The sequence below is a fragment of the Phasianus colchicus genome, chromosome 4 (assembly GCF_987193195.1).
Source record: "Phasianus colchicus chromosome 4, bPhaCol1.hap1.1, whole genome shotgun sequence".
Taxonomy (NCBI): Eukaryota; Metazoa; Chordata; class Aves; order Galliformes; family Phasianidae; genus Phasianus; species Phasianus colchicus.
The window spans coordinates 29,859,082-29,883,175 of NC_143439.1; the positions used below are offsets into that span (position 1 = coordinate 29,859,082).

Sequence of the window (24,094 nt, forward strand, 5' to 3'; positions counted from 1 at the left end):
CTCTGTGGAACTAATACAAATCCCACTAAAAGGGTTACATGCAGTTATTGGAGACCTCAAGTGCTACTTGGAATATTCTCTGCATTTATACAAATAAAACAAAATTTTGGAACCTGAGTTTTTCCACTCCAGAAAAGGGCATCAGCAAATGGGAATTAACTCATGGGCATGAATGGGAGTCATTGAATAAACGAGTAAATTAAATTATTGGAAAATATTTCCAACAGTGGTCTCACTTCTTGCACCTGCTTTTCCCTATTAGCAGGTTTAAGGGACCTTAGTTTACATCTTTGAGTCAGTGGTCGTGAGCCATGACTTAGTATTGCTTCATAAGATTAAATGGAATTTCTTTGGGGATTTAAAAAATACCAAGTCAGAGGAAACTGCATGACGTTCCACTCTGTTGGGATTAGAATGTAAATAGATTCTGCTTTTTAATTTCGGGATCACTATTACAATGCAGTATAAAGGGCAATTCTGTCTCTGTTCTCAAGGGAAGCCCTGTTTCTTTGTAGCACCAGAAGCTAAGAAGAAAGCAGAAGAAACTGGTGGGGCCAAGTGGTCTGGGATGCAACCCTCTGGAAGTGGTGGGAAGGCACAGCAGTGGCATTTCTACAACCTCATGAGCAAAGGTGCAGTTATTCCCAAATGAGGTGGACCAGGAGGTAATCACAGCAAGGGGTGGATTGACTCCCTTGAAGGTTTACAGGGAAAAGACCCAAGAAACAAATTTCTAACATACAGAAATAAATAGTTGCATCTGGTTTTGTCCATATACTGGGAGAGATGTAAGGGTCTTCCTTGAGGTATTGAGTCCCTGTGGCAGCAGTGGATGCTGCAGAGGGTGGCACAGCTCTTGTGCATTGTTTTTGAGATGAATGTTTTCCTCCATGATGAGGCTGGATCTGTTGCAAGCTGCACTGCACAGGTATTTGCTGTTTCTGATCTAAATGTCATGCAGCATAGATAATAACAAGCAGAAACACCTGTGCCTGCACTTCAGTTGATCAACTCTCCTAATTATGTGACATATTTAGATAGGCCAAAACATACTAAAACAACTACTTAAAGGGAAACCGGTTAGACTCTTGTGACTGACTTGCTAATAAAATTGCTTTGCACTTAATACATTCTCGAAGAGAGCATGGCACCTTTTGGATTTTGAGTCTGATTCTCTTTTCCCTTGCAGTGATGCAAATTCAGAATGACCCCTTCAGTCAGTGCCCTTGTATAGCCACGCCGATGGGGACTGGAAGGAGGCAAGCCAATAAAGATGGGTAAGGAGCCAAACTGTGGGTGACATAACATAGTTAAGTTGGGTCTGTTCATCACTTTTGCGCAGCATCAGAGGCTGCAGTGATCTCAGAATGAGAAGTGTAAATCTTGGGCACTGCTGCCCCATCCTTGTGTCTGATTGCCTACGCACTACTGCTGGGCTGTGGGATGAAGGGTAAGGAAAGAACAAAGCATTTTTTTTAAAGCAAAATGCATTAAAAAATTGTTTCTGTGTTACCTGGGAGGATGAGATACTGTGCCTTTCTTTATGAGCCATGGAAACAAGATAAAAATAAACTATGAATGCAGCCCTCTGAAATTGTTGAAAGCTGCAAAATGCAAACAAACATGCAGAACTGGGAGAAATAAAATATCACAAGTATGTGTGAAAGAACAGATTTCTAAGGCATCTTTGTTCTTTCCCGCATGGGATGAACTGCTATCCTTTCCAAGAGAAGCAGCAAGGAATTGGGAGCATAGGAGAGAGACCGTTACAGACACTGCAGGTGGGGAGGAAGGAACACAGATTTCACAGGAGGGATTTATCACAGAAGGGATTTATCATACTTCTCAGCAATTTTGGGGAGAAGGAATAGATAACTCGGTAAGGGTTTCAGTATATGCTTTTGTCATAATTTCTACATGCACTTCTACACGTGTTACAAAGCATCCTCTTGCGCCAACATGTTTCGCGCTGCCTTGCAGTCCTCTGTGAGTCATGTCCACCCTGCACAGGGTTTGTTTTGAGGAGCTATGCTACCTAATGAGAATTTTGCCAATCTCTAGTATGGTGTGATTGCCTGTTGGAAAAGAAGTTAGATATGAAATGAATGAATGACATAAGCAACTTCTTTTTAACATGCTCTTTTAGCTCTTCTTCCCTTGATACTTCCTGCCGTTGTGTGCTTGCTTTCCCCACTTGATCCATCATAAAAGGGTTGATCTCAAAAGAGCAAATATTACTTTGAAAGTGTTTTCTTTTTCTTTAAATCACAAGTGACTGACAGGGAAACAACTTAATAGTGGGAGATGAAACTGGGACACTGGAGATAAGAAATTAATAGGGGAGTTAGTCACATACCCAAAACAGCACTGAGAGATGTAAAGCAGCTCTTTGATTTCCCAGATGGCTCACTGAAATGCCTGTAAGGAACAAAACCTTTTCTGAACGTCGGCAAGAATAACTCCAAAACCAAAGCCCACCAATGGCTGTCGCAAATGTAGGTTGCCGTTGGCTCACAAGCTGAATGATCAAGCTGGCTGGAGCTGGATAGAAATGGTGCTTATCCATTCATGTCATCAAATTGCAGAGAACTTCAATATATTGAAGCTACAAGATCAGTGCCAGAGTAAGATAAAGGATATAAAACGTACAATTATTTCACAGCAGAATTCCAGTATTATTATCCCACTGTCTTTTGAAAATCCTGCTAGGAAGGAAATTCTAGATGTGATTTTTGAGGTCAGTAGCATCACTAATTTTATTAAGAAAGGCTGCAAGTACAACATGGGCATGTGTGTTTTAAGCATAGAATTCCATGCTTTAACCAAGAGCTTCAAGGAAGCAACATATCTGCTGAATTAAAAGGACACAGAGGAAAAGCTTAGTGTATTGCTGATCTGGCAGAGATTTGTTATCTTCCTCTTTCCTGTCCACTTGGAGATGGTACGAACTATTCCAGGATGTGTCCCAGACTTCCAGTGGTCTCAGACCATTGTTTCAGGAGCTCAGAATCATTGGTTAGAACACAGCAACAGTGCTCTTTGTAGGCTCACTGCTGCAAGTAGCAGATGGAAGTAGTCAGGTGTTGGCTCTTAGGACACACGGTGCAAACTGACTCCAAGCTCACAAGTTGCTATGATGAAAAGGTGAAGTAAGGAGGTGGGTAGGCTTTTGAATCTCTGAAAGTGAAGTACAGTGGAAGGAATTGCTGCCTGACAGCAGATGACTAGTTCATGTCCATCTGTGCAATGAAGGAATGATAGATCTCCATTGCTTCAGAGCACAGGGGTGATGCTCAGGCAGGGTGTTGAAGAAAGGACAAAGCAAGCTCGTGGCATATCTGTGAGCTGTCAAAATGATTTGGGGGCAGAAGTTTAAGGATTCTGTCCACGTTCAAGATAAAGAAAGTAATTTTATTTGTAGCTCAAACCAAAATTTAAGAGATGTGCTCAAATATGAAGTGCCTGCTGTTATATATATATATATCTTTAATTTAGATGTTAGCATTTTTCATATGGTTTGACTTCATACAGCTGATGTTATTAATTTTGTGTCATAATACGTCACTGTTTATAGGTATCTTCAAAATTTGAAACTCACTGGAACACACATTGACAGTTTTCATCTCTCTCTGATAGACAAGCCAAGCACAAAATCAATCCAGACTCACCCCAGGTGTGCCGCGTAAGTTCTTCTCCAGATGTCACCACTAAGCTAATTATAAAATCCACTTGTTTTTCCTTCACCTCCTTCATGGCTATAAAGACAAAAGCACTGGGAGAGAACTTCAACCATTACAAGTGCTGCTGTAGCAGCATCAGTTGTTTTCAGTAACTATTGATCAGAGTTTATCTTCCGCTAAGGTGAGTAGCATGCTTGCACTGCAGATAGCCCTAGGCTCTGTGGTACTCCTCAGAGAGTACAGGCAAGTTAGTGTTTAGCACTGTTAACCCAGGAACTAGTAGGATGATGCATTGGTAACTTCTTGTATTGCAGTATATTGTAGCAGATTTCGCTTTCCTCTTTGTTTGGGGAATTACAGCTATTTATTTATGCTTTCATAGATTCTGGGTGTTTCTGCCTTCTTTCAAAGCTTTTGTTGCTGGTTTTTGTTGAGACTGCCTCCTGGCGTTGCTGGATCTTTGAACCAAGCGTGACAAATTCTGCATGATGTAAAAGCAAGTCCTACTAAAGTAGGGGCAAGGATTATGTGTGCTATTCCAGACTTCATATCTTCCCCATCTTCTCAGTTTTATTTCACTATCTCCTGTGCAGCTGTTCTTGATGCCTGTCTCTGTAGGAAGAGAATTATTCTGAGTTTTGTCTGAGCATTGCAATACTAAGGAATTATTCAGAGGTTAACTTGGAAACTCTCAATATCAGTTAATCGTTTACTCGTGAAATGCAGCCTGTGACTAGTCATGGATGTTTTTTACTGCTAATAGGAAAGGACTCTCTTGTGGTTGTTAATTAACACTGCTCCAGATTTATCATGATTCCAGTAGGATAGTCTCAGGATGCCTTTAACCCCTTGCTCTTCTTGAAGTAGTTTAAATTGCTTTGCACTGTTCAAGCATGTAGGATGAGTTGCTGGCTGGGCTTTTCAAACATGGGCCTGTTGGTGGAGGCTGCTGCCCCAGTGCCACTGAAATCCAATAGGATTTTGGTATTGCTTATCCCTGGGGTCAGTCTGATTATTGCAGTAATGGGTAGCAATTAGCAGGCTTGCAGTAAGTTGCAGAGGTCTATGATTTGAGAGTCTTGATTGCCCAGAGCAATAATGAATGGCATTTTTTGACCCATTAGTGATCTCTAATTTTATGCAAAGTATTGCTACTTAATTCACTTATTGAGGTTAATATTGAAAAACTTTGCTTACTCTGAATACTTTTCCTTGTGACATTTGCAATTAACAATAGTATGGTAGTAAGAAATGAAAGATCAATAAAGTCTCTTTTATCTTTTAATATCCACCTTGTCAGGTGAATTTTTGCTCCTTAAAAGGGCCACAGTATTGGGTTCATTCTGCCAATGGATTTTTGAGGCTGCTTGGCAACTTTCCATCTGCATGTCTGATCCCATCGCTAATTTCTATCGAAGTCAAAGGTTAATGGAGGACTATTTTGTGTGTAATCATGCCTCAATGAGAAAAGAGGTCATACAGGTTTATGGGGATGAATCTCCATTGATTGCTGGAAGTATCTAAAATAATTGGACTCCAGCAATCAGATTATGCAGCTACGACTATGCAATAGGGCTATGTGGGGTAATTTACATGCTCGTTACATAGGTTGTAACTGATCCAGGTCCCTCTATCTTTAGTATGCTGAGTTTTTACTCATTTGCTTATTGAAGCTGAGGTTAATAGCAACAAGTTTTAGATGCTAGTATATGGAAGAATCTACAAATTCATACAATACTATGCCACTCCCAGTGAATGCATGGAGGAATGTAATCTCACGAGTGTGAATAAACCGAGTGTTACAACCTGAACATTGATGAGGTTGGACTTTGTGACAACAAGAATGAACATGTTCCTCCTCCCTGCGATACCTGAAAAATAGCTAATTCTCCTGGCCTCATAACTTCTTGCTACGGGGGGAAGAACAAAAAAAATTTTGATCCGTCCAAGTCAGAGGAACCTGATGCAGAAAAAGCATATCACTTGGGAAGTAGAGACCAGAGTTAACTATTGCAAACCTGCATTCCCCATAGGGATTCCCCTCCACGTTTCTACATTCAACTAGGTATGCTACAAGCATAATCAGGAGCTAGGAAGAATCAGGATTTGGAGTACTCCCAGCCGGGAATTTGCTTTTTCAGTGCAGAAAGGAAAGTAAAACACATCACTCCAAACTGTTAACATCAAAGACAAAAGATGCAGAGAACCCTAAACGTTCTTTCTGTAATTGTGTCATTCTTGTCCTGTTCCCTCAATTCCCTGAGGACCAGCTCACCATTTCAAACACCAGCAGTTTACAGCGTCACATCCAAGTTCTAAATTTGCTGTGCTGCAGGGATGTATTCAGAGCTACTGTTATGGATAAAAACAAGCAAAACCTTCTTGCTCTGCCTTAACAAACAACCCAGAATTTCATCTTGCTAAGGCTTTCAAATAAGCAGCCAAATTGTTTATTAACGAATCTGTTTCTGTTTAAATTGTTCTTCAGACTTCTGAGTTCCTTCTGCTTTGGAGGTTATACTATGAAAAACATTTACATTTGTACATTTCTGCTAAGCTGCAAGCATTACTTGTTATTAGGAAGTGAATGCATGTGCTGTAACCCAAGACATAATGAATTGGAAAATCTGTTCTGCTCACTAAAAAAAAGCAAAAACAACAAAAAATTCTTTGAAGCATTTTGGCAAAATACTTCAAGTTACATCAGCGGCCTAGTGATTTTTGTCATGCATATCTGGAATAGTATAGCCCTTTTGAGACAGACCACAGGTCCATCTGGCCAATAACTCAAAGGAGATGAGCAATGAAGTTGAAGTCTTGCACGCAGTGATGTCTTCCAGCAAGTACACTCACAATTAAGACCAAAAGCTAGAAGTTTGGTCAAGATCTCATGGTTTAATAGCCATAATTTGGTGGTAGCCAACACCACGTAACAAAAGCTGGATTGTTGTACTTATGGTATTTCATGGAGCTTCCATTACCACATTTTTTTTTTTTTTTTATGTAGAGGGACTTAGATTTTGCTGAGCTCCAGATTCCAATTCATAGCTATCAAGAGAAAGAGAGCATGAAGCAATGTGGGCTTTGGGGTCAGGGAAGGGTTTCAGTGTTGCTTTTTTTAATTGGTATTACCATCATCAGCCCTGTTGGTCTAATTTGGAGGAGAATAGCTCACTTACCCATGTCGTCTAAGCGCTTTTTTTTTTGTGGTCTGGACTTGCAAACTTAATTGTAACATGTCATCCTTTCAAATGTATGGTGCATCGAGGGGTAATGGGGCAAGCATAGATTGCAGGCGTGGGAGTTGGATGTTTTGCTTAAGCAAATGGTAGTGAAAACGTTAAGGCTGTGACACTTTAAAGTTGTTAATTATATTTTAAAAACTTGTCATTATGTTGGAGGGGGATAAAATGTTCCTATCTCTCTTAGCATGGTTATTTCAGCCCCTTGAGGACTCCAGGTCAGTAGTTTATGTTATTTGAGTGATCTTTGTAGGTAGAAATGCCATCCTTAAATAAAAGCTGGAATGCTGTATCAACCAGGGTATCTGGGGGTGAGATCTCAGCAATGCTCAGGCTTCCCCTATGCACCAATTACCACTGGCCCTGCCCTTTAGAACAACTGTAAAAGCTACAGCAGGAGAAGGAAAATCACACTTTTCAAACTTTCCTTCCTTCCTTGTCTCTCTCTCTCGCTCTCTCTCTCCTGTGATTTGCAAAATGTTTTACCAACACTTGCAAATTATTTTGGCGCTGATGAGTAAATAAGAGAGAGGGATGGACCTTTTCAGCCCTACTGACCAGGTGTGATTGGAAAGGGATGAAAGCCCTCACTGGTGGTTTCTCAGTGAAAGGAGTTTTTCTTGTACAACATCTCAAGTTTTTTGTCAGAGTAGCAACTGAGGTCACACCTACACTGGCAATTAAAAATCGATCTTCAAATCACCTGTGAGTAGGGGTTTGGTCTTGCTTGCGTGGGTGCTACAGGTGAAGGAGAGCTCAGTGTTGAGACATAAGGGGAGAGAACGTTTTGCTATGACATTAAGGCTTGCCCTGTGCTGGCAAAGGTGCTTTTGGTACACATCAGTGAAGTGGGTTTGTGGGCTACTGAGTATTTAATACTCCTCTACTCCTTTCAGAGAATGGCTGTGTTGCAGGACAGAACCCCTGTCTGCTAAGTGCCATTCAGAGACAAAATAAAAGGATAGTCTTTGTCACAGAGAGTTTAAATTCCCCGTTCTTAATCTTAATTGTGGTTGGTATTTTGGGTCCTGAGGCAGGTTTCATGACAAGGGCACTGCTGAGTTGCTGCCATTGAGAGATTTCTGCAGTGAGCAGGCTTTCATTCACTATGTTGTATTAATTGCTAATATGTTTTGCTTTCTGGTTGCAGCATGTCAGTAATCTGCTGCTTACAAATACCTACTCCCTGGGGAGAAAATAAATTGTATGTATTTTTTGGAACCAATGCTGATTCAATACTAAGGAAATGCATTTGGTAATAATATTGGCTGTAATCCTCCTGAGAGAAATTAATTATAAACATGTAGCAAGGTAATCAGGAAGCTGTTCTTGCTGTGACATTGAGCAAAGAATACCAAAGTGAATGGAAGGATGGATTGTACTTGAAACCAAAGTGAGCCCTATTCCCAGAGGCCAGATGGTGTACAGCATGGCACTCAGGATCCCTTCGTATGTGAGGGCAGGACAAAATAAGGAACTATAGAAAGACGCTTCCTCCAGAATTGCAGATGTCCTGGCCCAAAGAGAAAGACGACTGCTGATGTGGATGTTGTTTGTCAGCTAAGGTGTGTGGGGTGGATTCATGCTTGCAGGTCTCAGTGCATGTGCTTGCTTGCAAGGAGGAGAACTGCCTGAATTATGAGAGAGGGTTGAAATAGCATCATGGTCAACAATATTGTGTTATTACACTACCTTTTTCTACAGTTACTTGCTTGCTCTCATCTTTCTGTTCGTTCCTGATACATCATGCATCCCAATCCATTCCTATCATCTTGACATCTTTTCTCTGCCACCTCAAGCCTTCCTTCCCTGGTAGTTCAGAACAGTTTTTGCTTTGAATTCTCTTTAGCCTCCATCATTGTTTCCCCACACTTTAATGCCAGTTTCTCCACATGTAAATTACTCACAAATACAACTTTGTTGGATCAACTTTGCAGGAAAGTAAGGAAAATATCTTTTCTGCTTTTATCTCTTTCTCTGTTGCTTTTTGTTTGTTGTTTGTTGTTTTTTTTTTTTTTTTTTTTTTCTGTGTGCTTGATTGGTGGAGTTTTTTCATTGTTTATTTTTGCTTGTTTATTTTTTAGCAGCTGGATTTTGTTCAAAAGTCTGGGATATTAGAAGTAGGTCCATGTATGCTGAATGAATGTGTTAAGCATAAGGCAAGTGGTTAAAATTACATTTCTACTAAGTAAAGATAAATAAAAGTATATATTTCAAGTAGCTTTAAAGTTCATCTTCAGATACTTAGCGTAAACAATCTAAACTGCTTTCTGTAACATTTAAGCTCGTTTCTCTTTTTTTAGAGCATCTAAATCTGTTTTTATTGAGGACCGGATGGTTTCTATATACGTTGTCCAGTTATTTTTGCCCTCTGTCTTTATACAAGTCGTCTTCTATTTTCCATCTCACCTCCAGGCAGTAACATCTCTTTAAAACACCTGTTAAATTTGAAGGAGAAAGGAAAACAGTTCAAAGAGAAGCAGAGAATACTGAAATCAAGATATTGCTGCTGTCTTTCAAACAATGACAACATTGTCATTTTTACCTTTCTTCTTAAGAGATTAAAGCTGAAGGCACTGATGCTAAGGCTTACGCGTGTTTAACTTTCCTAAGTATTCATGTCAATCTGATTTGATTCATTTCCATCCACCATATCCTGGTTACTTTTGAATAGATCATTGTCCTTTGGAAGAATTATCTCATCTTCTGTAGTTTAGTCTTTCGGTTATGTGTTTTGGAGATCCTATTTTTCTTTTGAAAAGTGTTGCACAGTGAAAACTCAAGGCTGTCATCCTTCAAGAAGTGGAACTTGCTACAACTGAATGGCTGGCTTCTAATAAGATGACTTCTTTCATGTTCAAGGTCAGTAATTTGGTAACACATGCCTTCTCTGATCCCTAGAAAGTACTCATTGAGCATGCTTTACAGGCTTAAAAAGAAAAAAACAAGGTCTTTTTTTTTTTTTCTTCAAGGTACAGTGTAAAAGATTTTACAGTGGTGTTGCAAGACACTCTCCTCAATCTTGTAATTTAATGTAGTCCACACACAGGTTGCCAGGTGTCCCTAAATGTCTCCATTCTCTTCATCCACCTTTGGAATCATTCTTGAAGCCACTTTCTTCTATATAAAAGTCCTAGAGGTAAAGAAATCTCCAGCAACGTTGCCCCCTCTCTGTTTGCCTTTAGTCTCAAGCATTAGCTTGAGGGGCTGCAGCACACCAGGCAGCTAAGTTTAGGTCTGGCCCAAACTGGAGAGCTGGCAGGCATCTGGTGTGTGAGAGGCAGGCAGCATTGGAGCTTGCCAAGATGATAGTGGGTTCATTATTAGTAGTGTTGTATCCCCATGAGCTTTCTTTCCATGAATATTTGATAGATCCTGAGAAGGTCACTACAGCTTGTTTACTCTCCATATGGCATTTTGGCATGTCCCTGCTCTTTCCACATGTGATTTCTATCCTTTAACCATGGCACTCAGCCAGATTCCCCTTTTTCTCTCCATGGTTAATTCAGGAAAAAAAACAGAGAAGGAGAACACTGGGGGGAGGTGAAGGGTAAGCTTTTTTTGTTGTTCTTGTTATTCGTTACAGGTGAAAAACTGTATGTACTCTGAGCAAATCCAACTGGGAAGCTTTCCCATATTTGGTGACTCTGTGTGTGAGTCATTATGGAAACCAATTACACAGGAATGAGTTTCTGAAAACCCTAGACGTCCTATTTATGCTTCATTGGGTTGCCAGTGAAGGCATGAGTCAAGTTAGGCTGGCATCCATCTCAAGAAGTAAGCTAATTCACTGCAGAGTCACTGGTCAGTACAGATTAAAGCAGTTGCCTGGATGGAGTGTGTTAAGCTTGCAAAAAGTAGTTTTGCAGTGGTAATTATCTGTTTTGGTTTCGGATAGAAAATTCAGCTGTGCTTAACTTTCATATGGCTCTGTCCCATGTAAACCAGGCCTGGCATAGCTCTGATAAGGCATGTGTGAGTTGAAACGGTTGTTCTTGCCTTTTTTTTGTAGTGGAGAAGACCTGGTGGCTTTGGGATGTAGCAGCCTCTGGAAGTTACCACCCTTGGAGCACAGTGGGTACAATGGACAACATTCCTGTGATGTTCTTGCACCAGGGTCTGATGCAGTAGCCAATATCCCAGTAAGGTACATTTGTGTAAATGAAGTGGTTAATGGGCTAGTGCAGCTGCTCTTCTGACAACTCATGTAGATTAGATAGGCTTTGGCAGGGGTTTGCCAGCATCTCTTCTCAGGAGATATCAGCTCTGGATCATCAACTGGCTGACGCTTCTCTAAGCTGATTGGTAAATCTTAGTGTATGGGCCCATACACGTTGCTGTAGCTAATGGGAGAGCAGCTGAGCACTTTCATGGACACCGTCTGTTCATTTACATACTTATTCTCTTTAGACTGGTTGTAAGTATGTCTGCTCTTTTCCTTAATCTTCTGACGTAAGGTCTCTGGAGAGATGTGACAAGTTTGATACATTGCAGTGGACACGCTGTGATGTTACAGCAAATGCAATGCCCATGTCTGCTGCTAATAATGGTGGGATTTATAGAGATGAGAGGAAACTGTACTGCAACTTAGCACCATTTTTCTGTTTGCACTATCAGGTGTATAAGGCAGAAGATACTGGGTATTAAACATTCTCTGTAGATTTTTCCTAAGGGAATTACTTGCAAGGAATAAAGATGATTAATATGAGAATTTAGCTGGACAAAACAGATGGTGCAGCAAAAGGCTCTGCAAAGGTTTCATGTGTTTGAAACTGCTCTTATTGAGTGCTAATGAAAAGATTGCGGTCTCCTTGTGTGTTATGTCTCCATCGATTCTGTAGTTTCCTTCTGAGCCCTGTTCTCCCCTCTCCTTTTCTTGTTCTTCATCCCCTACTGCACATTTTTCTGATGTACCAGAAATGTATTAAGCCCTGCTGTAGTTTCCACTGGTTCTGTTACAAGTTCTGTTACAGCTTTTTGGCAAATTTGGTTCATGATGTCGAAGAAAGTGCAGGAATTGCCTCATGCGTTGCCAAGCCCTCACTATTAGAAGCTGGCAGTACCCTATGCAGCCCAAAGCAGTCCATTACTTCTTTCTCCTGCTGTTGGTGGCCCTAACTGCCTCTTCCATAGTCCTCTACACTGAGACAAATCCAAAAGGAGAGAAAGGCAGCAAACAGCACTATGAGAAAAGGTTTGCTGTGGGCTAAAGAGACAACTTGAAGGGAGGAGTAAGCCCAGTGAATTGGGTTGGTCCAAATGACCTTTAGGTCTCCAGACCATGAGCCTAACATCCTGATTGTGTTATGAACATGTATTTATTGATTTTCATGTATGTGGATGTGTTTGGCTTGCCTTGGTCTCTGGGAAGAAAAGACTTTAGCAGTGGCTTCAATGGGAATCAAGAAAGAGAACAGCAGGAAGCAAGTGTCTTTGAAAATCCTATCTTCAGTTTGCCTTATAATGCTATCGTAGGAAAGATGTACATCCTGTGTCAGTTGGAGTTTTGTAAAGGATGATAGATGATGCTGAGATCAGATGTTGGGCTGTATAAAGACTTTGAGCTGTTTTCTTTTTCTGCACAATTACTCATTGTGAGCTGTTCACGCTGGAGAGCAATGAATTAATTTTTTCCTCAAAGTTCATGGTTTAATATAGAGCAAAATAAAAAACCAATTAAGTACCAGATGACTATGACAAGGCTAGATTTTTTCTTTTTCATGACCAATATTTGAAAACTAGGAAGAATTGCTAGAGAAAAGAATTATTCAATTCCAAAGTGTCCTCATTTCTAGTATTTAATTAAGTGCTGTTCTAAATGATAGCATATCTTTACAGTAGAATAAGGCAGGAAAAAAAAGCTTTCCTCTACTCACTCCCTTGAATATCTCTGCTAATTAGAGGAACAGTACTTTTATGTAGTAGGTATTATCTTGTATTGTAGAAATTCTTTCCCTGTCTTGTGTCTGGTGAAAGAAGGAAAAGTGTCTGAGTAAACATCTAAGAAGGAGCAGGAAAGATATGCTGCAGTTTCTCTCTGTTCCCATGGAGTAGATCTATCCTTTCTCTCCCACCTGGATAGTCAATCTCTGAATATCTGTAGATACTGGGGATTCCCAATGATGCAGTGTCCAAGTAGTGTTGGGCTGGATGCCAAAAATGAAGGAGTTTTGCTTTTTCTGTCCCCTTTGGTACAAAAAGTATGCAGATGCATAAACAAGGCTAGGACCATTGTTGCCTGATGATACCTTGTGCTGATGTTAAAGTGTGTTGAGGCCTTGCTGAAGCCCATGTGAGTATGTTGCAGCTCTCGGAAGCTGCCAGGCTCAGAGATGTGCTTGTGGTGACCCAAAGGGCTAGGAGTCCATAGCAGTGCAGTTGTATGCCCTGCTGAGGCTCTGCTGTTGTAAGCCCACTGGGCACATCTTAGGGCAGACATCTTTTGAGAGAAGATCATAAATTCAGAGCAAATTCTTCCAAACCTCTTTACAGCCTTCTGTGAATTGCTATTGGAGATGTGAGCTGGTGATGCCATCTACACATTGGCAGTGTGAGGATTCCTGCCCACAGCAAACTTCTCCCTCTGTGGCAGAGGGGACACCAACACTCATGTGCCTGAACCCAGCCCTAAAGCTCTTTGTTGTTTGTCCTGCTTTGGCTTGTACTGGAGGAAAGCAGTCCTGCTGGAGATGCTGCCCTACTCAGAGCCATTCAATGCCCAAAACAGGTCACTAAAATACAAAAAAAGTGGATGATTGGTGAAGATGACCTGTCTGTGTCATTGAGAAATAAGGTCTTAGTGCAGTCTCTAACTGTATCTTAGGGAGCAAATACAGTATTATGTTTTTATTACTTTAGAATAACAATAACTAACCTGCCTGGGGATATATCTAATGAGTCACTGCTCTAAACTCCTTGAAAGCAGTGTCTGCAGAATAAAGTGAATAAGCTGGAGGGTTGAGCTGAGCCATGGATGGGGTGAGTTACTGTGACTGAGTGCTGGCAATGGGATCAGCTCCCAGATGTAAGCTGGGCCTGGAGGCAGGCCGGGCTCTTACTAGAAAAGCTCAAGCCCTTATTGACAGAGGTTCATCTACCTGTCACTTGCTAATCCCAAACTCCCCAATATTCACATAAATTTAATGTGACCTGATTACATTAATGAATCACTCTCACCTGCAGTCAGCAAGAGGACACTTGGCCTCAAGTTATGTTATGCACTTCCAGCATCTTTACCTTGGGATCCCATTTGTTTCTTTTAATAAACAGAAGAGTTTTCTCTAAATGTCACCTGGTCAGGTGAGGTTCTGCAGTCAGGTCACAGCCAGTCTCATCCTTACTTAGGATTTCCAGCTAGTGGAGAAGAACCTAGATGTTTGCAAACTATCTCAATTTTAAGCTGGATGTTGAAATTACTTTTGGGAGGAAGAAAAAAGTAGTAGTTCTGTTTCTTTGATATTCTTCATTGATATTCTTTTAGATCGTCCTCTCCCCATGTTTTTTTTTCCCCTCACAAAATGTCAAAGTTATCTAGAGTTGTTGTCAAGCTGGAGTCCAAACAAATAGTAATAATCAAAGGGATTATGCAGACAATAATCATTCTTCAGTTGTACTTCGTGAAAACTTTCTGCTCCACGGTATAAGATTATTTTTGATTGATTTTTTTAAGTGCTAAGCAGATGCTCCACTGTAATGAGAGGAAGCAGAAGTGGAAAATGAGGAGACTCATACTTAAACAAATGAACAGATGCAGGGAGTGGAAAAACAACAAGGTAAACAAATGAATACTTTGAGTAAACAACCTAAAATGACTACTTAAACAAAAAAAGTCAGCCTGCACTAATCTCAAGATGAGATTAATCCCTTCCTCAAACTTTTTCTTTTTTTTTTTTTTTTTCATTTAAAATGGAAGTTCACATGAATTGTTCTGGCAATTTCGCAGTATACCTGTGTGCCACTTTCTCAGCACTGGGGCTGTCTACCCAGCTCCAGGCAGGGTCACAGCAATGCTCACCCATGCTTTTCCTTCTCGTACTGTGGGAAATGTAGGCTTGATGAAAGCAGGAGGCTTGTTAGTGGTCATCCAGGCTGCTGATAAGAGCTAGAACACAGGTTTGGAATCTTCTGGGTGCATTCCTTTTTCATCCAAAAATACACCATCGCTGCTGTGCACCTGGATGTGGAGATGGCCTGTAAACTCACCCTTTATCCTCAGAGGCATGAGTTGTATGTTCGTTATGGATTGTGGTCAGTAGGTCCCACACAAGTGTAGCCTTTCTAACTCATGATAGATTCAAGAACTCATAGTGCTATACCAGTGCAGAGAGAGAAATAGGTATCGGTGGTTTTCCAGATATGTGCAAGGGGCAGAAAGGAAAGATAGGAAGCTGGGGTTGATGTTTCAGAGCTTGGGGAGCACCCCTGGGCCAAGCCTGGCCATGTGAGAGAAAGGGGGAGAGGCAGAAGTGCCAGTTTTAACTGGGTGGGAAAGGGTAGGTAAGGCTAGAGAGGAAGGGCAGTCTGACTCCTGATGGGTGCTAAGGCAGTGTTTGGGGGTTTTATGGGGAGTTTGGTGTGACAATCTTTCTTCCCATGGCAGCTGGCACAAATTGCCTCTCTCTACTCTCCAGCCTCTGCATAGCCTTTCTTCCCATCTCTCTTGAGTTTGCACAGGATTGAGACACGAGGCATCTCTGGCTATTTTTCTGCAGAGCAGCCATCCTAGCTAACAGAAGCTGCTCTGTTTGTCACTGTTAAGGGGCCCCAAACACAGCTGCTGGTGCATCTGAAAAGGGATCAGTGTTCAGCATCGTGCCACTGACTCCACTTCCCTCTTTCTTCTCATGCAGCCCCAGTGCTGGGTCCAGTTCCTCTGTATGGTGGCCATTGTGGTAATAGCTAGGAGAGAGAAAGGCAAGGGCAAGCAGTAAACCACAGCAAGGCTGGAGAGATCCACTAAGGGCTGTGTGCCTTCCCTAATAGCAAATCCTTGAGCAAAGAGCATGCGTCACGAGTGGCTGATGAATCTGTCTCCCTGACATTTCTGCGATAAGGAAAAGACAAGACAGGCAGCGCTGGATTTCTGAAAAACATTTAGACAGTTTTGCAAGCTCTTACATATTTTTAACTCGGTACCTCATTACCTGCTTTTGAATGAGGTTATTATTCATTCTTTATAAGATCTCCTCCCTTCTCCCTGTCATCATTTATCCTTCTTAATTAATAAATGGCATCAATTAAAATGTCAAATGTATTCTGCACGGAACACGCCACAGCCGAGCTCAGTCGTATGTTGAAATGAGAACATCCCTGTGCGGCTTGGCGGGGATGAGGATAGAAAATCTTCTCTGAAATGCAGTTATGTGCCAGCTCTGTCTTTAAGCAAGAATGGCATTTGTCTTGCACAGAGGAGCAAGCTTGACAGCCTCAGCTTACTGCTGAGGATCTGCCCAATTTAGGCAGCTTGCTGTTTGGGGCCAGAAGAGGTTTCCTGTGAGAGTTTTAATCTTAAATTATTTTAGCCACCTAGCCCTGGGCTTGGTCCTGGGTTTCTGGGCACTCTTGAGAGTCATCAAGGGCTGAGAGAAGCATGAGCAAAAGGTGATGTGAGTTCCTGGCTTATGTGCCTATATTAGTGCAGGATGAATTGGCTTCTTCCACAGAGCAGCAGGTGGCTCTGGGGACAATGGGGCCTTCTGGATCCTCCTCTTGATGTGACATGTCCAAATGACTGCTGTGACAAAGCTGTTAGACTTTAGACAGCTGAAACTAGCTGAGATGTTCTTGTAGTGCTTTGTGCATGGTGTGAGGGCACATTGACTGACTCTTCACTGAGGCTTGTTAGGATGCTTAATCAAAATATGTATGTTGCTCTGAAAGTAATGCCTCCTGTTTATTTCCATAGAAAAAATGAAGAGCACAATAATACTATTGATAGAGCGAATTCCTGCTGCAAGACACTATTTTTCAACTGTCACCACCAGTAGCTATGCATTTTCACCAGTGATGAACAAATGCTGTGCTTGTAAATACCTGCGTGAACACCTGAGATGTGGCTTGTCTTTCATGTCACTGTCACCACTGCTGAAACACATCACCCACTACCTTGCTGTGCTCACATTCACTGTTTGGTCCCACTCAACATCCAGCCAACATCAGTGAGTATCAATGGATGCAGTTTTTTCCACATGGAGGAATTCAGTGACATATCATTGCTTTTTCTGTGCTTCCACATCAGATGCCATTCAGTTAGACTGTCCCTCTGCTGTCATCTGTCACATGGCGACACCATATAATGGAATATTGGTGGGAAAGTTCAACATGTATTGTTGTACCACCATCTGCCTCTGATGTTGTGGGCCCATGTCATAAAATAGGAAGTACTGCTTTCAGAGCAGCCCTTGTGCGTCACTGCAAGAGTGGACTTAGAGGATATTGTCATCATTTTCTAGGAGCAAACATTGCTTCTGCACTGAGGCCTAATGGTACAAGCCCTTCAGTTTGAACACTGTGCTTATTTCATGTCCATTGTGTGAGGTAAACTGTAATTTCAGCTCATGCGGATGGAGCTTAAATATAATTTGTACAGAACAGGAAGATAATGTTCTTCTTTCAAACACTAATTCACGATATGACTCTGAGTTCCTTTACCTCCTTATTTTCCATAGCTCTTTGCAGAAGAACTTTCACTAGCTTAGCAAGGACCTGTTGATTACTGATCAGATCATGGAAGCATGCTTTTACCTAAGAGCTCAGGTCATGGACTTAGAGCCTGTTTTGTTAGAGTCTGTAGAAATATGCAGTAAAATGGTAGAAGCTGTTCTAAAATGCTGGAGAAGGCTTTTGAAGCCTTGGAAATGAACGTATTTTTTGAAATTTGTAAAGCAGGTCTACACACAGTCCTGTAACTCCATATGGGCTGGCAGTTGTAGCAAGATCTTTCACCTTCATGAGGTTTTTATTTCCTCTGTGCCCACTGCCTTCCCCCAGATCTGTACCCTTGGTGTAGTATGGCTTCCGCTTAGGCAGTGGAAGAGAACTGGAAGGAAATATTTCCTCAGTGAGCACAGAAGGTCAAATTGAATGTCTCTTGCTTATCTGAACAAAAGGCAGGTAGAACAGCAGGGCAGCATCCTGGCTTTAATACTAATTTATCAGAGACAATCTAAAGCTCAACAATTTTTTAATTTTTTTTTTTTTTTAATAGCGAGTACTGTTAATCTGATGTGCGTGCTCATCAAAGGGCTTCTGTGGCATTAAACCAAGGTCGGAGAAGTTTTTCAAGTTGGTTTATCTTGACTCAAATCTGGCAATGGCAGTGTATATGTCTGGTGGTCAGTCTCTGTTGCCTTTATCTTCAAAAGTTCTCCCTCTTGTTTCTCAAAATCTGGCTTGCATGTAGCTCTCATTTCTTAAGATGGTGTAGGACAAATCAGGTAGCATTTGCACTTGCTAGTCTAAAATAATTCCGATGGGTAATTTCAGCAATGAATTCGTTTCTTAAGCTATGCACACTCCATGCATTTCCAGTAAACTGAAAGGATTTAGGAAGCGTAGATTTGTTTAGTTAATTTGTTGAAAAAGATTTGTTATTCAAGGTAGCATCTAAATTCAGAAAATACCAAAGTATATACTTAAATTCAAGCAAATACTGAAACGTTCTTCAAGATGAAAGGATTTGCTAGGTGTATAATAGTAACTATGTGCTTAAACCACAGTAGTATTAAGCAGATGTTTAAGTGAGTTTCTTAATGGAGACCTGAGAGGGTATTGCAAGAGAGAAACATCCAGAATTCAAGTTTGCGTAATGTCTGAAGCACTGCATGGAGGTAGCTGTTTATATGTGAATGGCTTCTGGTACACATCAGTCCAGAAATTATGTGCTGGAGGTGATATTTTGCCAACTGGAGTGACTCAAAGCCTTTTTTTTTTTTTTTCTGCAAAATGTGAAAAAAGCATTACAAACAACAGCCCTGCATGGGGTAAAAAACCTTCTAATCTTTCTTCATGTAGTTATGGGCTCTGAAGTGAGTGCTGCCAGTAAGGAAAGGGGTCTTGGAGCTCCAACATCTGCTCGGTCCTTGTTAGTAGTTATGCTAAAAATTATTAAGGAAAGAGAACAGAAAATACCCTCAGGCCACTGTTTAAATGCATGGTGTTTTTACATCTTGACTGTGCAACACTCTGTGCAATTCCAGTTTGTCTAGCTCAAAAATGATCTAGTAGAGCTGGGCAAAGTCCAAAGTGAGGCAATAAGAATTATCAGATGTATGGAATGGCTTTATATAAAGGGTAACTAAATGGTCTAAGTCTCTCTGGTTTAGAAAAGAGGTGCCTGGGGTATGAATAAGGGAAACTTAAAGAAATGTGAGTGTGGTGAAGAGGGGAAAGCTGATCACATTTATAGTTTGGGAACTAGGAACATAAGTTTGAATTATCAAGCAACAGATTGGGTACAAACAAAAGCAGCCTTTTTTTCCCCTCACAGTGGAGAATTATGCTGCCAAAGCCACTGCCAAAACTGTGGCCTCACCTAGAAATGTATCTGACTTCAAAAAGTGGTTAGGCAAGTTCTTGGGGGCGAAACCCCATCAAGGACAGTTTCATGTGATTGTACCTCCTCTGGCTCAAGCAATCCCTTATACCAGGGAAATAGATCTATATGCATCCAAGGACTGTGTTCTTTGTTTACTTGAATTTATACAGTTTTGAATTTAATAGACCACTCTGACAGTATAACCATCTGACACTGCCTTGCTAAAGTGCAGGTAGGCAGGGGTGTGAAACATTGCCACTGAAGGACTCATGTTTTCTCCTATTTAAAACATATAGTGAAAAATTGGACAAGCAAGTGTTAGATGAGGAACTTAAGCTCCTTGCTGGGTAATCTTAGGGAGAGTAGCATCTTGAATCACTTTTCAAGGTGGGGAGCAAGCAGAGAAGGTTATTCATAGGGAGGATGCTCTAATCCGACAGAAAAGAGCACAGACATCCTGAAGGACCTGGGGAAGATCTACTCAGCACATTGAGACTTGCCATGGCAGAAAGCAAGCATTGTAATCTTTCCTCATATTGAAAACGATTGATGTTTTTCTAACCTGGTATTCGGGCTGGAAATCTGTTGTTGATAGCTGTGAACCATTTTCTAAATGTCAGCCTTAATTTATTTGCAAATTATTTAAATACTTTGTCTTCTAATAGCTGTATCTCTCAGCTTAGGAGATGGCCTTTTTTTCTTACTGTTCTTTGTAACGCTCTTATGTTCTATAAAATTGCAGAGTAAAAAAGCATTGCAGGGAGCCATTTACAGTTATCTAGTCTCTGTCCTTGCCTCAAAGCCAACATAGACATTCCCATAAAGCTCCTGATTTGTGTTTGTATACTCCATTCATGTATATTCCATTGTATATATTCCATTCATGAAGGCAGTGGAAACCCCACACAGCACATGGAGGAATGCGTGCTGTTGTTTTGCTTCTTCTCTTCTATGTCCAGGAACAAAAAATGCATTTCCTGATTTTTAACATCCGAAGGGGAAAAAAAAAAACAAAAAAAGATTGAATGAGAAAACTTACTTTCCAGCCATCTAGCTAAACCAAAGAGGAGTGAATACATAAAAGGAGCAGCTGAAAGGGTGAAATTCTTGGATTACAGCATAAATACTTTGAGAATGGCACAGTAGAAATTCAGAGTAAACATGTGTTATCCATCAGGAAGAAATAAACTAAAGGGATTCTTGTTAAGCAGAGTACTTAAGGAAACAAATTCTTTTTCAACACCAAAAAAAACAAAAAAAAAACAAAAAAACCCACAAAAATCTGCACAAATTCTAGAAAGTTAAACATTGAACTCTAATAAGAGCCCCCAAAAGATGCTGCTTGCTAAATGCAAGATGATATTTTTCACTTCACAAACGTATCTGAAGTAGGGATATTGCCATCTAGTTTGTGGGGATAATAAATGATGGAGGCACAATTGGGGACACTAAGAAAGATCAGACCATGTAATAAAAAGTCATAAAAAATTAATTCTGGTGGAACCAAGGGAGTTTTTCCACATTGCAACGTCTTTCTGGGGCTTTTGTGATGAACTATCTGAAATTAAATTACTGATAGAAAAGGTTTCCAAGTAAATTAAAAAGATGAGCACTAACCAGTTGTGAAGGCTAACTAATTCTCACAAGAGATGTAAAGGAATTAGAGTATGAAAGTACTGACCTACCAGCTGTGTCTTTCATGTGCTCTTTAAATAGCCTGTGGTACCAGGAGAGTGGAAGATGGGAAATATAACATATGTTTTTGAAGTGAAGTCTGAGAGCATCTGGTATAAACTGTAATTAAGAATGGAATGAGTAGACATTTGGATAAATTTGGTACAGTAGGAAAGAAAATGTCTACGTAGATTTTAGGAAGGGAAGTTATTACCATACAAATTATTAAAGCTCTCTGTAGCATCAAATATATTAATAAGGAGAATCCTGTCAATACAAAACACTGGATATTGAAAGTTGTTTGACAAAGACTGATTCACCGCTGTCTCCTAAAGCTATCAGTAATAAGGGAAAAGGCTCATTAATTTATGTGTACCGTTCTGATATATTAATTATTTCTAATGAATTTATTCCTATACAGTATTTTTCCTCTGTTAAGAGGTAAGCAATGAAAGGAAGAATAAAGGGGTGTCCTTTAGTGATCAGTATCAGGATCTGGTTTGTTCTGTAGTCATAGGTGATTTGAAAAAGAGTAATTACGAAGCAACGGACTTTCCCAGCAGTAGCATGCTGTCTCAGAAACAGAAATCTAAAGTTGCCAGCAAAGTGTTGAAGCCAGTAAGTGAATAGTTGGAAAAATAGCAGGCAAAATTCAGCGTCACTAATGCAAAGTAATACAATAAAGAACAGTGCTAAATATGCATGCCTAATGAGGGATTTAAATGAACTGTTTTCCAGAAAAGAGATGCTGTAACTATTGTGGTTAGTCCATGAAAAAGAAACAGGTGATGCCTTTCTTTTTTTCCCCCTCCCCTTCCACGTTGAAAAAAAAGTTTGAAATATCTTTCTTGAGAAGGCTATTGATCTAGCTAGGTTTCAAACTCCTTTCTCCAATTTTCTCCCCTTCCTAAGAGAGTAGACCTGTCTTAGTTACAGCGTGTCTAATGTAAAACTGTCCTAAACACTTCCTAATTCAATCCGGAACTCTCCCATGCAGCTGACTTCCACAATTATTTTTCCCTTGTTTATTGAAATTTGCCCTGCCAATCCATATCTGGAAACAGAAAACTGTAGAAGCCAAAAGGAAACAATCAAGATGCTGAAAATGTTAATTTTTAATAGGAGCAGACCAGCTGAAAGTGATGGCGAATTCTTCTCCACATTGAGTTTTTTGGATGAAACTGAACTCTTCCTGCAAGGTCAGTGCTGGTTCAGAAACTGGACATTGAGCTTCAGTTTGGCTGAACTCCTCTGCTCTGCACTGCTTGCCTCAACTGTCCTTGTATGTTTTCCCCCTGCTGTCATCTCTACTGTACGTGCACTTCCCCCTGACAAAACCCTGCAAGAAATGTATTGCATTAACTAATTAGAATAGCAGTTAGTAATTGAGTTTAAATTCCAGTGTACCAATCAAATTTTATTTCCTAATTGTGCAACATTATCGCTAATTAGAATAGCAGTTTTTACTTAATGGATTATATTTAAATTAAGATGTCTCCATCCAATGTTGGTTTTTTTTTTTTTTTTTTTTTTTTTTTTGTACTTACATTTTAACTAATTGGTACTGCAATTATTAAGTTACATTTAAATTGAAATATATTAGGCTGGTAGGGAACCATATGATAGCTTGCTTACACTCAGTATGATACTAGTAGGAATGATTAAGATACGGTCCAGTTAATTAGTTCTGGAATCAAAATAATTTCAGAAGTGTTTGAATAAGGATTGAGTGTACACTACTCCCTCACCACACTGTTACTGTCCCAGTGAAAATTTAGTATAGTTATCAATACTAATCAGCTCGGATTCAGTCTGCAAAAACTTAGGCCCAAGTTCAGGAGGACATTTAAGCATGCATGAATCGAATCAATACAGATTAGGGGCAGACCTACTAGGAAGCAGCCCTGCTGAGAAGGGTCTGGGGGTCCTGATGAGCAACAGATTGGCTGTGAGGCAGCAGTGTGCCCTTGTGGCCAAAAAAGCTAATGGTGTCCTGGGGTGCATTGAAATGAGTGTGGCCAGCAGGTTGAATGAGGTGATTCTCACCCTCTACTCTGCCCTGGCTGGTGAGGCTGCATCTGGAGCACTGCATCCAGTCTTCTGCTCCCAGATGCAAGAAGAAGAGTGAGTCCAACAGAGGGAGACAAAGATGATCGGAGCCTCTCCTGTATGAAGAAAGTTTGAGAGAGCTGGGGCTGTTCATCCTGGGGAAAAGAAGACTGAAAAAGGATGCTTATCAGTATCTAGTGGGTGAGAGTCAAGTGAATGAGGCCAGGCTCTTTTTGGTGGTGTGCAGTGACAGAATAAGTGTCAAGGGGCACAAGCTAGAGTATAGCAAGTTCCATAAGAACACAAGGAGAAACTTCTTTAATGTGCGGGTGACTGAGTACTGGCACAGACTGCCCAGAAGCTGTGGAGTCTCCATCTCTGGAGATATGCAGGACACTCCTGAACACTTTTCTGTGCGACCTGCCATAGGGAACTGCTTTAGTAGGAGGTTGGGCTGGGAGATCTCCGGAGATTCTTCCAACCTCTATGATTCTGTGTGACTGTGTTTCCATTTATGCATGTTCTTAATGGCTGCCTCACATCTCTGAATCAAAGCCTTTTGATTTCTCCTTGTCAACACTTTAAATATTTTAGTGATGGCAGATACAAAAACGTGTAAGATTTATTCACCACGCTTTCTGCTCATCGTATTTATTTGCCATCCAAACTTATCCTGGTGATATTACGCAAAATTTAAGACTTTTGTCAAATGCTGCAATCAGTAAAGAAGCAGGCAGTGGCCTTAAATCACAGTTAAGCATCAAGATCATGTATAGGAAGGGAATCATTCCTGGGGCTAAAGGAGCTGTGATTCCTGCTGTCTGCTGACAGTGATCTTAAAGCACTGTAGGGGAAATCATCTCACAAGGCAGCAAATGCTATGACCTGGTGGATTTAATGGTGTGGCCCTTCAG

General features: G+C 40.7%; 1 protein-coding gene across 5 annotated transcripts in view; it reads left to right on the forward strand.

The window, feature by feature from the left end:
* The first annotated feature begins 358 nt into the window (after positions 1-358).
* Positions 359-24,094, forward strand: part of LOC149918151 (uncharacterized) — a 34,640-nt gene continuing 10,904 nt past the window's right edge. For 4 of the 5 annotated variants that reach the window (XR_016466410.1, XM_090140079.1, XM_090140077.1 and 1 more), the window contains exons 1-4: positions 359-665; positions 1,190-1,277; positions 10,935-11,069; positions 22,254-22,330. Coding sequence is in view for 3 of the 5 variants with exons in the window: in XM_090140079.1 (XP_089996205.1) it covers positions 1,192-1,277; positions 10,935-11,069; positions 22,254-22,330 (298 nt within the window). In the remaining 2 variants the exon portion in view is untranslated. Of the gene's footprint in view, positions 666-1,189; positions 1,278-3,774; positions 3,862-10,934; positions 11,070-22,253; positions 22,331-24,094 lie in introns of those variants that run through there. The other variant, XR_016466411.1, reaches the window with a different exon arrangement.